The 13,675-nt window shown below is 34.0% G+C and overlaps 2 protein-coding genes across 2 annotated transcripts; one reads left to right on the top strand and one right to left on the bottom strand.

Annotated features, from left to right (window-relative positions):
* Positions 1–1,647: 1,647 nt before the first annotated feature.
* LOC118737362 (charged multivesicular body protein 3) lies at positions 1,648–2,720 on the bottom strand. Its single transcript, XM_036467810.1, has 3 exons — positions 2,542–2,720; positions 2,123–2,363; positions 1,648–2,058 (listed from the first exon to the last, which is right to left on the bottom strand). The coding sequence occupies exons 1-3, from the start codon at positions 2,584–2,586 to the stop codon at positions 1,667–1,669; spliced, it is 678 nt and encodes a 225-aa protein (XP_036323703.1). The 5' UTR covers positions 2,587–2,720; the 3' UTR covers positions 1,648–1,666.
* A 1,985-nt stretch (positions 2,721–4,705) lies between these two features.
* On the top strand, positions 4,706–8,109 carry LOC118737361 (ATP-dependent RNA helicase SUV3 homolog, mitochondrial). Its single transcript, XM_036467809.1, has 9 exons — positions 4,706–5,335; positions 5,395–5,786; positions 5,844–5,955; positions 6,015–6,324; positions 6,434–6,568; positions 6,622–6,922; positions 6,978–7,157; positions 7,229–7,559; positions 7,626–8,109. The coding sequence occupies exons 1-9, from the start codon at positions 4,999–5,001 to the stop codon at positions 7,835–7,837; spliced, it is 2,310 nt and encodes a 769-aa protein (XP_036323702.1). The 5' UTR covers positions 4,706–4,998; the 3' UTR covers positions 7,838–8,109.
* The last annotated feature ends 5,566 nt before the right edge of the window (positions 8,110–13,675 follow it).

Here is a 13,675-nt window from a genome sequence, read left to right as displayed (position 1 = left end):
TATTTCGGAAAAATATTAGGATTTACGTGAGCTGGACCGATTTGAAAATACCTCAAAAAATGGAGCTTTTTATGAATAAAAATAGTTTCTTAAAGATGTTTTTTTTTAAATCCCCTCAAATCACAAAACGGTCAGAGCTTAAAAAATAAAATAAAAATATTTAAAACAATTTGAACGGAATCGTAATAATAAATAATAAATCTTTTTTCTATCAAAGTTAACGTGTTAATAAATATTTTGCGGGTAGGGTGGCTGAAAAATCCTGCCCAGGATATTTTTATTAACTACTAAAAATTCATTATTATTTTTTTAATTTTGTACTCATTTAAACATGTACATATGTAGGTAAGATTAGAAATTTTCACTCATCTGTTTAACACATTCTATAGGCCTTATGCTTTCGATTGGTATAACTGCAATTTGTTCATTAAACAAATGAGCGCAAATTTAAAAAAAATAAGAATAATAATAATTTTTGAACATTTAATTAAAAATATCCTGGCCAAAATTTTTTCAGCCAACCCACTCGCGAAATATTTCCTAACAGGTTAACGTAGATTCAATCCATGAAACAGATGGGTGAAGTTCGTGCCTATGTCGGATCTCCTACTAGAAAAACTTTCGATTTTTACACATTTCAACATTAATGACGAAAATTTTTACCATATGTATTTGAATGCGTATGCATATTTATATACATATATGATAGAGAAAGGCCCTTTCTAATGCTGGATTTCCACTAGGCGTTAAATAGCAAAAATTGTAATTACAAAGAATTACAACGATGGACATTAATAAATATTCGTGTCATTACGTTAAAAAAATAGTCATTGAGTTCATTTCCGCATAGAGATTCTTAAATCGCACCAACAATATACATTATATCAAATTCTTAAATTGTGACAAACAAAGGGCAGTACTAAAAAATAAAACAAAACTTTTTATTACAATTTCTCCAACATAGTAATTCTTTAATAATGCAATGCATACTTACATATGTGTATGTACATAAGTATGTATGTACTTACATACAAATATGTATATGTCCATACATATGTTTGTTAAAAAAGACAGAACTCTACAAATAAAACTTGTATGTATATTTTAAGTTATAAATTTCGTTTCCCAATGAATGCAGTTAGGTTCTTCATTTACAAAATGTTTAGTAATTTTTTAATATATATATTTAGTTCAATAAATATTTACACATGTAATTAAATATCAAATTGAATTCTTAAAATTTTAAGTTAGCCTTTCATGTTAAAATCCAACTGAAGTTACAGCAAAAGTACACTTGGTGCGAAAAATATTTGTCTACAAATAATTGTTGTAAAGTATGTATGTATGTAGACTTGTGAAATGCATGTAATCACTTGCATGTTACTTTTCAAGAAAACGTTTATGTATTATTTTCATCGCGTTTTTATGTTTGGTCTTCTGAGCTTTTCCCTTACATATTTTCGCTTTAAGAAAGCTTTAAAACGTTAGAATTTTATATAAATTATAAATATAAATATAATGAGATACTCTAACAAACAAGCGTACATGTAGCAACAAAGCTAAGTCGAAATACTCAAAATTGTAATGAATTGTATTACCATTTGCTCAACACTGAAATCAGCGTATTATCTCGTTTTTTTTTTTTTAATGCAAGCATTGCAGGCCTTTAAGATCGCAATGATGCTAATCGGCTTTGCATTTCCTGTAACTCCTCCTCTTCTTCACCAGCTTCATCTTCTGATGCAGTGACAGTAGCAGCTGGTACATCCTGCTTTTCTGCAGCAATACCTTCAGGAGGTAACGGCGCTTCGCCTAGTTTACCGTCCGTTATTTCCCACAGTACCTTATCCACTTCTTTTGCTGCTTCCTCTTCCATCTCCTCTGTTTCCTCCAGAGAATCCATAGTTTCGTCAAGCATCTCTTCAATTATGCCCGCCTTCATCATTTCTTTCGACATATCTCGCATAATGCCAGCTAATTCTGGATAGCGAACTAGGTTTTGCATGGCTTGCATGACTTCAGTGGATTTTTGCAACGATCCAGCGACGCGTAATGTAGCTATAAAAATAAACAGCATAATTATATACAGCTTATCTAAATGTTTATATCGTAAAAAACTTACCCAGTTGGTTTTTCATTTGCAATTGTATGGAGTTGAGGTGGGCCTTTGATGTGTAAATACGATTTATTGCTTTACGTGCTCGCACAATCTCTTTAGCAAGGATGACGCAAGTGTCACGATCATTTTTTGCTGCTGCTTGTTTTAATGAACGCTTCACTTTCTCCTCTTCGCGTTGAATGCTACGTATTTGTCGATCAAGTTGATTACCTTCCTTGCGTATTTTATGCGTCCACTCTTGTACCTACAACAACAGTGTTATAATCTCAGTATATCGTTGTAATTTAAGCATTTGTTTATGTTTATTTTTGATTACTAATTATTTGTATATACACCTGGTTTGCCTTGGTCATGAACCGACCCACTTTTGAGGAATGACTAACTTTTGTCATTCGTCAATTCTATTGAATCTGACTTCTTACCTGCTCTTTGGGATCTTTGGTTTGTGTTTTGCCGAATAAACCCATATTGTTTTTCGCTATTGAATTTGCAAATCTTTTATTTATGTTATCGCCAATAATTTTTTTAAAGTTTTCCAAAATGACTCATTTACGAAGGTTCTGTGAGACCAACAGAAATTGTTTGTGTCATCAAAATGTCAATTTGTTTGTTTTGACTTCGCACTACGCAACTGCGCAGCAGTGTTGCCATGTTCACCTTTGCTGCAAAATTCGTTGGGCCATGTAGCCTATTTGTGATATATTGGAGTACGCACAAAATTGGTTGTCTGTCATGCTGTAGCAGACCAACAAACACATTTCACGTCCGGCTGTAGCGGAACGTGTTGAGAAGCTCGCTGTGGTTGCTCCCAGCATGTTCGGGTTCGAATGCTGTCAGAAGTAATTTTTTTTTTTTATGTTTTTGGTTTTTATTGATTGCGAAAAAGCATTTGTAAAGTGAAGAACAAAAACGTGTACAGACGAAAAATATATATCAACAATGCCGTTGTTAGTATGTTGGAGTAGTTTTGTGCTACTCTGATGTAATACAGAGATGCAGTATATGGTCCTGCCCTGGGACATCGCATTGTTAATTGGACCATATTTTTTATATGAATAGTCGCGATTCTGGTAGGATTTTGAGGCTAGATTTATTTATTTATTAACCTCCATGAAACATTTTTTTTTATATATAAATATCGAAAATGTCGACACAACCGATGGTAGTATCGATAGTTTTGATTAAAAATTTAAACACAACAACATTTATTGAAATTGAGATCATTAGCGCTAAAATATTATCTATAGTTTTCCAGCTCTAACATTGGCCCAATGGAAGGGGTAACGTTAAAATTTATCCTTTCCAGGAGATAAAGGCAATCAACTAATCCGTGAATAATATTATAGACAAAAGTGAGCAATAATATAGACCTGCGGCTTTGGAGAGTTTTGAGATTTATTATTATTTTTTTAATAAGGAATTATATGTATATATAAATCAGGGAATTTATTGTCGAAATCGGAAAATTCTCAAAAAGTGGTGCCTACCCTGATGTGGAGTAACTGCGCGCAGTGTTGTAATCAAGATTGAATCAATTAAATTTAACCCTTGTCATAAAAAACGTAACCGAAAATCAGTACGTTTTTTTTGCAAATTTAGCGTTTTTAATTTTTAAATTTAATCGCAGCTCAGGTGAAAGGTTTAAATATAAAATTTCGGATTCTCTAGTTCAAACAGCAAAATTTTTTTTAAGAAAATCTTTCTTTACAACCCTCAATTGCAATTATCATGACAGTTTGTTTCAAAAATTATAGAATACATGAATGCGCATTCTCAGCGGCAATTACATTTCTTAAGTAAAGGTGAACAAAGCCGATTAGGAGGATAAAATAAACTGTCAGAAAAGTTAGTTTAATTAGATTAAATGTTTCCATAGGAAACGTGTTGAATTGTGTTAAAATGTAAAAATATATGATTAAAAAAAATAATAATAATAATAATAGGTTGGCGCTTACACATATGCCGAGCTTCTTCTCCGACTTGTGGCATGCGCCTTGATGTTGTCACACAAAGCGAAGGGACCTACAATTTTACGCCGACTCCGATCGACGATTGTATTTTTATGAGAAGCTGTTTTTCATGGCAGAAATACACTCGGAGGTTTGCCATTGCCTGCCGAGGGACGACCGCTGTTAAGAAAAATCGTTTTCTTTATTTTTTGCGATGTTGCTTTGACCAGGGCTTGAACCCAGGTGCTGATGAGTGAAAGCGCGCACTTCTTACCACTACACCACAGCGGCCGACAATAAAAAAGTAATAATTTAAAAAAATGTATAAACCGTAGAGTTTTCTGAACGTGTTAGTGAATTGCAGTGCATTTTAAGTTTGTGAGACGTTGTTTACTTATACTTCACAGTCAAAAGAGTCAAATCGGCAAACCTAAATCTCGAGTTTGTTTATTTGTTTGTTTTATTTTTACGTGTTATTTTTAACGTTAGTTTTTCTTCTATTTGCTAATTTATCAATCAATCAAGCATTTTTTTAGGGCGGAATTGGAGGAGTTAAAGCATTTTCGTCTCAGGGTTTTGGGCTTGGCCAAATTGGGAACCGTATTCGTATCGGAATATCAGTTGAAATTTTGTTGAAATTTCGGAATTCGGGCGGCATGGAAACTCCCTATTAATTTTGTGATCGCTTGACTACTTTTTGTTCGTACTGTTTGTTGTCTGCACGTTTTGACATTCGTCTTATCAAAGTTGAGGTTATGTCCAACCAGCTGTTTTTAAATCTCATTCCCACGCATAAACAATTGCATCACGACCATCCCGGCTAGTGTTATCGTGATGACGATTTTCAATTGTTTTAATTAATATTTGTATATTTTTTATAACATAGAGTTGCAGTAAGATTTTTGATAAGTGCGCAAATTATTGGAAAGCATGCAAAATTCTCGATATAGCAGTAGTTTGCTCAACACGCTCGCGCGAAATCTCAATTTACGTGCAATACCACCTAACTCAGCATTGAATGCAGTCGCCCTTTTTGCCAGTAAATATGTGCATCTTAGCAGTTACATGCATGCACGGTATAAGAAGACCGGTCCGCAACATGTTTCCACACTTTTTAAACCAGTGCCAGTTCCGCGAAATGCAGATGAACAGGACGTGGGCGCCGAAATGGTAGGCAAGTTGGATAAGGCTGAACTCTTAAAAACTCTTAACAAATTCACTCAAAAAAGGGAAATCAAAGCGCTATGTATAGAAAGCGGTCTCGATTGTAAGTTTTTAATATACATTAAACCACGCAAAGTTATTAATCACTAATTCTACCAACAGCTTACCTACAACAACAAGCATTTGCTTCATTTCGGCGCTATTGTATTGAGGCGGAAAATCTTCCCGTGGATTTACACATAACCATTAGTGATATATTGCAAAATGCCGGCCACGTTGATGACATTTTTCCTTTTTTCCTGCGTCACGCAAAAACCATATTCCCTCATTTAGAGTGCATGGACGATTTGAAGAAAATCTCTGACTTGCGGACACCTGCTAACTGGTATCCAAGTGCACGTGCAATAACGCGCAAAATTGTATTTCACGCTGGACCGACCAATTCAGGGAAAACTTATCATGCTATGGAGCGCTTTCTGACTGCCAAGTCAGGAGTGTATTGCGGGCCATTGAAGCTGTTAGCCACGGAAGTGTTCAACAAATCAAACGAAAGGGTAAAAGTAAAAACTATTCAGCTAAACGAATTATATTTTATTTTTTTTTGCATTCAGGGTACGGCGTGCGACCTGGTCACGGGTGAAGAACGTAAATTTGGTATCAACGAAGATACTCCGGCAAGTCATGTGGCTTGTACAGTTGAAATGACTTCTGTGAATACACCTTGTGAGTTTGAGACGTTCTATAGTACAAATTTCTTTATTTACTCCATTCTACTCCCCTAGACGAAGTCGCTGTTATCGATGAAATACAACAGTTGCGTGACCCACAACGTGGTTGGGCGTGGACTCGTGCATTTCTAGGTCTCATTGCTGACGAAGTGCACGTGTGCGGTGAAGCCGGTGCTTTGGAACTATTACAGAAAATTTGTGAAACTACGAATGAGACTGTAGAAGTGCATAGCTACGAAAGACTTACAGAACTGACCATTGAAGACTCGGCTTTAGTAAGTTTAGATAACATCCAGCCCGGAGATTGCATCGTGTGTTTCAGTAAAAACGATATTTATTCGGTATCGCGCGAGATCGAGGCAAGGTAAGGAGGGAATTCAAATACATATGTATGTATCAAAAAAATAATTTTGGGCATGAAACCCATAAAAGGTGAAACATTTTTACAAAGTTCGTATATCTTGCACTTCTAGAGGCAAAGAAGTTGCAGTCATCTATGGAGGACTGCCGCCAGGAACCAAGTTAGCACAAGCAGCAAAGTTCAATGACCCTGATAATAGCTGTAAAGTAATGGTCGCCACAGATGCCATTGGCATGGGACTTAATTTGTAAGTGAATTATTCAGCAAACATTCAATAAATATATAACTTGGCTGTTTTAGGAGCATACGACGCATCATCTTCTACTCAATAATGAAACCCTCAATGAACGAAAAGGGTGAACGTGAAATTGATACAATATCTGTGTCATCAGCGCTGCAGATAGCTGGTCGCGCTGGACGTTATCGTACTCAATGGGAACATGGCTATGTCACGACCTTCAAAGCGGATGATCTGCAGACCTTACGTAAACTCTTGGATCAAAAACCCGAACCACTAAAGCAAGCTGGCTTGCACCCAACTGCCGATCAAATTGAGCTTTATGCTTATCATCTACCAAATTCGACGCTTAGCAATCTTATGGTACGTGGTGAATCGTTAAATAATTAATTTATTTTGATCAATAATTCTATCCTAGGATATCTTTGTAAATTTATGCACTGTTGACGATTCATTGTACTTTATGTGCAATATTGAGGATTTTAAATTTTTAGCTGAGATGATTGAACACGTTCCACTGGCACTTCGCGCGCGCTACGTATTCTGTTGTGCACCTATTAATAAGAAAATGCCTTTCGTATGTTCTATGTTCCTAAAGGTAAAGAGAATGAAACTAAATAATAATAATGCATCCAATTTGTACATATATGCATTCCTAATTATACGCAGATTGCCAGACAATATAGCCGCAATGAACCAATCACCTTCGAATTCATCACCCGTAATTGTGGTTGGCCTTTCGCTTTGCCAAAAACTATCATTGATCTTATGCACCTGGAATCCGTATTTGATGTAATGGATTTATATTTATGGCTGAGTTACCGTTTTATGGATCTATTCCCAGATGCAGCAGCAGTAAGAGTAGCGCAAAAAGAATTAGATGATATAATACAGCAAGGTGTTTTTCAAATAACGAGATTGCTTAAAAACTCAGAGGCAAGTCAGAGTGCCGCCGACGGCGATATAACTTATAACTTACGACGTGCAACACAAATGCGAGGTATGAAACTCCATATAGATGTTTATGTAAATATATTCCTATTTTATTCTGTTTTGTACAACATAGAGCCACGCATTCCAAGTGCGTTACGCGGTCGCCTCACTGAGCGCTTATTAGCTCAAGGCTTGTTAACGCCCGGCATGATTAGTGAATTGCGGAAGGAGTGGGATGCACAACAACAGTCGCTAGCACAGCCCACAGGTAATATTTCATCCGACGAGGATGACGAAGGAAATAACGATGCATACAAGAAAATGCGACGAAAACGCCGCAAGTGAAATGGAGTAAATAATATACAAATTAACGCAGTTGTTTTAGCAATCCCGTGCATCAAAATTGTACAGTGTTCATTTTTTGTAAAATTTGGGGACATATTTGCAGGCGCTGACCAGATTCGTAATAGATAAATTTGTTTTATAGTAAATATATATGTATGTGAATTTAGATACATAAAAGATATATATGTACGTACATATGTATGTATGCATACATATGCTTATACGTAAATTTGTTAATCATTTAGAAGTACGGAAGATGAAATAAAAAATTTTCAACTCGATTATAAAATAGATAACTAATTAAAAGAAAATCGTTAAAAAAGAAATAAAAGTATTTTATTTCAGCCAAAGTTCACAAAAACATAAATAGATTAGTTTATTTATTCTTCTCGAAAAAAGTATCGCATTCGAGGAGCTGATCCATAGTTACTGAGGCATTTAATTTTGGGTCAAAGTAACGGTTCCAATACTAAAAAAAAAAGTTCATGATACCTTCACCACATCGCTGATGTCATGCTCGGGTGCGTTCAGAAATGCATCAAGCAAAAGCATCAGTCTCTTTTATTTCTAAACTATAATTGATATTTTTTGGTAGTTTGTGCAACTTTTGCTCCCTCGATGCGGGCATTTCTTCAGGCCCTACAAGGCGTGGTTGTCGAATGAGATTTCAAGCTTAAACAGACGGCAGCGTTGATCCGGATTAACTCGAACTTAATCCGGATCAACGGCAGTTAATTCCCGATTTGATCCGGATCAACGCTGCTGTATGTTTATACTTTTCCTCTCTGAAAGTTATTACTCGTTGGATCGAATAGGACTTTACGATTTACTAGAGCGCACTTTGGCGGGGATCCCCACTCTCATTCGCGAGAGTATGTTCCATCTGGAAGCTTATTCACTAATTGGGTCTCTAAATTTTAACCCCTTTACTAGGGATTTATAAGGTGTTAGCGTTTTTGAAGTAGATGTCACGTTCTCGTTGAAGATCTTTCTTCGTCTCCATAGCTCTCTACTGTATACTCTAAGACTAGGTCTATAGTCTTCACAGCATCTAGTTGTTTTGGTATTATTAAATAGCTTTCCTAAATAAGTACTGAAAGGCAGCGAGGAACCCACTTAGCTTTCAAGTGCTTTGATTTTAAATTTCCCATTAAGTTAGGTTGGATTGTTGCGGTGCACAGTGCGACCGAGTCCCAAAAGTGCCGCCGTAATTCGAGAAAATAAAGTTTCTAGATAGGCCTTTTTTGACATTGAGTTAGCTAAAGGGATCACCTAAGAAGCGAAAACCGTTCACTGTAACGACCTGTACCCTAAGTCATCTCCTTATATTTATTTGTAGTATGAAAAGTTAATAACGTATAAAACTGGTTAGAGAATATGAAATCAAACAAAACCAAATGGATTCTACGTCCGAAGGTTTGTAAAATACATACGTTAAAAAAATTGTGAAAACTAATACTGTAACAGAAATTTTTAAGAAATAAAAATATATATATATTTTTAATTAGATTTCACAGAAAGATTTTGAGTATGCAGTTTTGTAGCCCATTGAACTTAAGTATAATATAGTCACGCTTAAAGTAGCTGGGACTTACGGTTGATTTTTGAAATATTTTTTTGTTGAAGGGGTTGCTCATTTTCTTCATATCATCGAATATACTTCGTATGGAATCAAATGACTCCCACCGACAAAAAAAATTTCAAAAATCAACGATAAGTCCTAACTGCTTCAAACTTGGACTTTGCCACTTAAATTGAATGGGCTATAAAACTGCATACTCAAAATCTTCTTCTAAGAAATATAATTAAAAAGCTCGAAATTTACCAGACGCCATACTGGATCCGCCGTTTCGGATTTTACAATCCCGACAGCGGATTAGTAATTAGTGACATCGAAAATCCCCAAGTACGAAATTTCGAATCATTATTTCATAGACGCACTCAGGCTCAAGGCCCATTGTATTGTCGCATTTGGGGTCAGAAACTCCCACCGTTTTGAACTTTGCAGGAATTTGAAAAATATTCCCATTACATAAAAAATAATAATTTCAGCACATCAATATTTCCTTTTCACCCTTTTATTATTCATTCATTGGCAAAATGATCATTTTGTTGTTCATTTTTTAATTTGTATCATTAGTTTAATATGGATTTTAATATAATAAGAGAGTTACACAGAAATAATTAAAAAAAAAGTGTTTTCTTTATGTTAATACAAAAAACTGGGTCTCAATTAATTTTCTATATACTAACATTTGCTAATTTATTCCATGCAACATCTGCTAGATCATTAGATCATGGAAATTTTAAGCACTCATATTTTATAAAAGAAAAAATAATGTTTTTAATTTCTATGTATTTTTCTTTGTGTGCAGAAGAATAAAGGTTGAATTATAAAAACAATAAGCATTGCAAACGATGCTAGCTTGCAGTTGAGACCGTTTTCTCAAGTAGCTTTTAAAATTTATCCACCCTTACGACACAAATTTTATTTCCTAGGAAGCTACTTGAGAAAACAGCACTTACACTTCAAAATTTAATTAAACGATTTCGAACTTCGAACTAACTAAAACTACACTGCCAGCTGATTTGCAAACAGAAGAGCCTAAAAAAAAAAGATCGCTCTCACATTGTAAACGCTCCTTAATAAAATTTTAAACTACTTAATTTGATTATAAACTTCACTAAAATTTTTCTTCTGCATACATATGTATGTACTTATTTTTTTGTAGAAAAAAAAAACACTGTTCATTGCTTGTACTTAATCTAGTGTTTAATTAATTAAAAAAAAAAATCTAAGGCGTTATTAGTTTATGCAGCAATGTGCTAAAAGCATAATAATTAGTATATAACAGTGTTTAAAAGACGAAAATTGTTTGTGTTTTTATAAAAAACATTTCGCATAAATACTTTGGCCATATAAAATATAAATCAGAAACCTAAATACTTGTACATATGTAAAGAACAGAAAGCACAAATATATATGTTTCATGAAGATGCTGCTGATATACATACATACATGCACAAAATTTTAGTTAATACATATTTAGTTGATTACAAAATAAATGTTTATTTTCGTTTCAAATTACGACAGTCTCAAGACACACTTTAGTACAAGTGAGCAGCAGGACAATTAGCGCATCGACTACCTACATACATACATATATGGCGTCTGCTATTAAATATCCTGTAAAGCAACGATACATAAATACGAGTACGAGTACCAAATCGCATGCGCACACTTTTACAGTAAATTAGTGGTAAAGGTACATGTGTGTGTGTGTGTGTGTGTGTGTGTGTGTGTGTGTGCCACGCATGATAATGTTAAATCTTTTTCCTTTTAAGAAATTTAATTGTTTTTTGTTCTTGTTTGAAGGTCTTTTCTTTTTTTTTTAGAATAGTTTGATTATGCCTAAGCTTAAAAAGTTTTAATTAGAGCAACATTAAAATGTGTTTCATACAAAAAATGTTTAGGGAGGGTACTGCTAAGAGTGCTGGGAGTTTTTTTTAATACATACATACATAGAATTGAATGCAATTATTTATGAGAATCCAATTATGTATAATTGATTACAAATACACATTTAAGTAGCTACATATGTATGTAAGTGTTTCTTACATACATACATATAAATATGCACATAACAGCATTAAAACATTTAGTTCACTCGGGATCGTATTAAAAAACATTTATAGTTTTGAATATAAAAATAATTTGATTTTACCAAAAGTTTCTTAAAAAATAATGGTTCGCTTTACTTATACAATGCGCAATTCATGTCTTTTTTTAAGTATTAGGCTTATAATTATTTTTTTTTATTTCTTATTTAATTTAATATGTTTTTTATAATTTTTTTTTGTCTGAATGTGCAACATTCAACATTGATAATGTATGTAATTATTTCAATTTGTATGGAGTTTTTTTTTTGTTAATTTGTTAATTAAAGCTTTTAAGTATGTTCTAATAAAGCTTACAAATAACTATTATATAAGAATTATGTTGATCAATCGATACTGGGGATACTTGCAGCATATAAAATCAATTCTTTGTTTGTACATACATATATGTACATACATATGTTTGTATCTAACAAATAGAGTTTTCTAGTTTCGAAAAAATGCATGGACTTGTTTATGAGATCCTTATGCTCAATCATAATACTAATCATTCACTGACAGACGGAATCGCCTAAAGCACTCCTGCAGGGAAACCCCAAACTAGTGGCGAAATTTGTAGTTCAGTTATATGTTTGTTCATTACCACCAAAAAACTAAACAGTTCTATAGTAATTAAATCCCCTTTTATCCGAAAGCAACGAAATCTCGTACTTTTACAAAACTTTTTATTTACAGTTTTAAGCCCAAAATAGTCACAGAAAATGCGATGAGTCTCAAATGATATAAAAACGTTTCATCAGAGATATACATACATATGTAAGTATATCTAAGATGACGAATTTAGTTTGGTTCGGAAAAATCTAAAATGGCATGCAGCATTTTGTTACCTTTAAATAAGTTTTTGTTTGGCAGTTTTTTCGATGAAATACGCTTTTGTTCTACACTTCACAGCTGCTTTTTGATAGTTTTAAACACAAAACCAAATTTTTTATTATCATTTTGAAATGTTTCGTCTGACGGCATTTGAGCTTGGGACCTTCTGGAGCTGGTTCGGAACGATAAAAAGGGGTGCAAACCGAACTAGATCTAAACTTAAAAATTTTAGAACTTGTGTGGAACTAAAGAAAATGTTATGCAGTGGAGGACAATTTCCATTTCCTATGACCAGTGCACGGACTTTACCACTTTATTGGTAGATCTATCAACTTTTTATCAACATTTTATTTTCTACCATTTTTACCAACAAAAGCTAAAAATCTACCAATATTTTCTGGAAAGAAAGCAAAGAGATTTAATTGAAGGCAGTGCAATAAAATGTTAACTCTGACCATAACCAATTTATAAGGGAAATTGCATCTCTCTGAGCGGTTTATGTAAATATTTTTTATTGGCAATGCGCTTGTGTGAGAGACTGCCAACCGAACTTTAAACATTGCAAATCTAATTTTAATCAAACAATTTTGTAATGGAGAGTAATTGTTTCCATTAGAAATTTCCTTTTTAAATTACGGCATTCGGTAGTGAGTTCACTTCAATTGTATTGTAAATTGTATAACAGCCCTCATAATTTAATTCATTCGTTTCGAATCGAGTTTGAGTATAGGTTTTGATATTAAGAGCAACGCAAAAATCCAGCTGCTCTGGTAACTTCACCATATTCGCCTTGATTTATTCAATTTGAGTTAAAATATCTTCTAATGCCCCTCTTTAAAAATATCTACCATTTATTGTATGTAATATCTACCACTATTAAATTTTTCGTAGTCTGTGCACTGCCTATGACACCGCCGCGTTGCAAACAAGAAATAAACTAGAATTCCAGCTGCTTTAAAAACTAAAGCTTTCTTAAGAAACAAAGTTTAAAAAATAATTACAAGGTAAAGGCAATTTACGATAAATAATGAAACTGAATTTCATTGCAAAATATGATTTACCGTTGAAACACAATACCGACGAATCTCGCCGAGCCAAGCCATGCCGGTGTCCAACTTTCGCCCAGCCAATTCGCTTGCTGAAACACATATGGGCATTTCCCAAAAAAGATTAACCGAAAATGCCGAAAGTAACGTTTCACGAACTGGATTTTATTCAAAAACAGAGAAAAGATATGAATATGCTTGCAAATACTAATTCTGATCCAACTTTCATTGCGAGTATATTGGTGAAAATACGGGTATGCGGATTGTTTTCTTTGTTGGTAAATTCAGAATAATAGATACA

Source organism: Rhagoletis pomonella, unplaced genomic scaffold (genome assembly GCF_013731165.1).
Source record: "Rhagoletis pomonella isolate Grant_MI unplaced genomic scaffold, Rhpom_1.0 Rhpom_scaffold_00004, whole genome shotgun sequence".
In the NCBI taxonomy this organism is placed as follows: domain Eukaryota; kingdom Metazoa; phylum Arthropoda; class Insecta; order Diptera; family Tephritidae; genus Rhagoletis; species Rhagoletis pomonella.
This window is presented reverse-complemented; position numbering and strand designations above follow the sequence as displayed.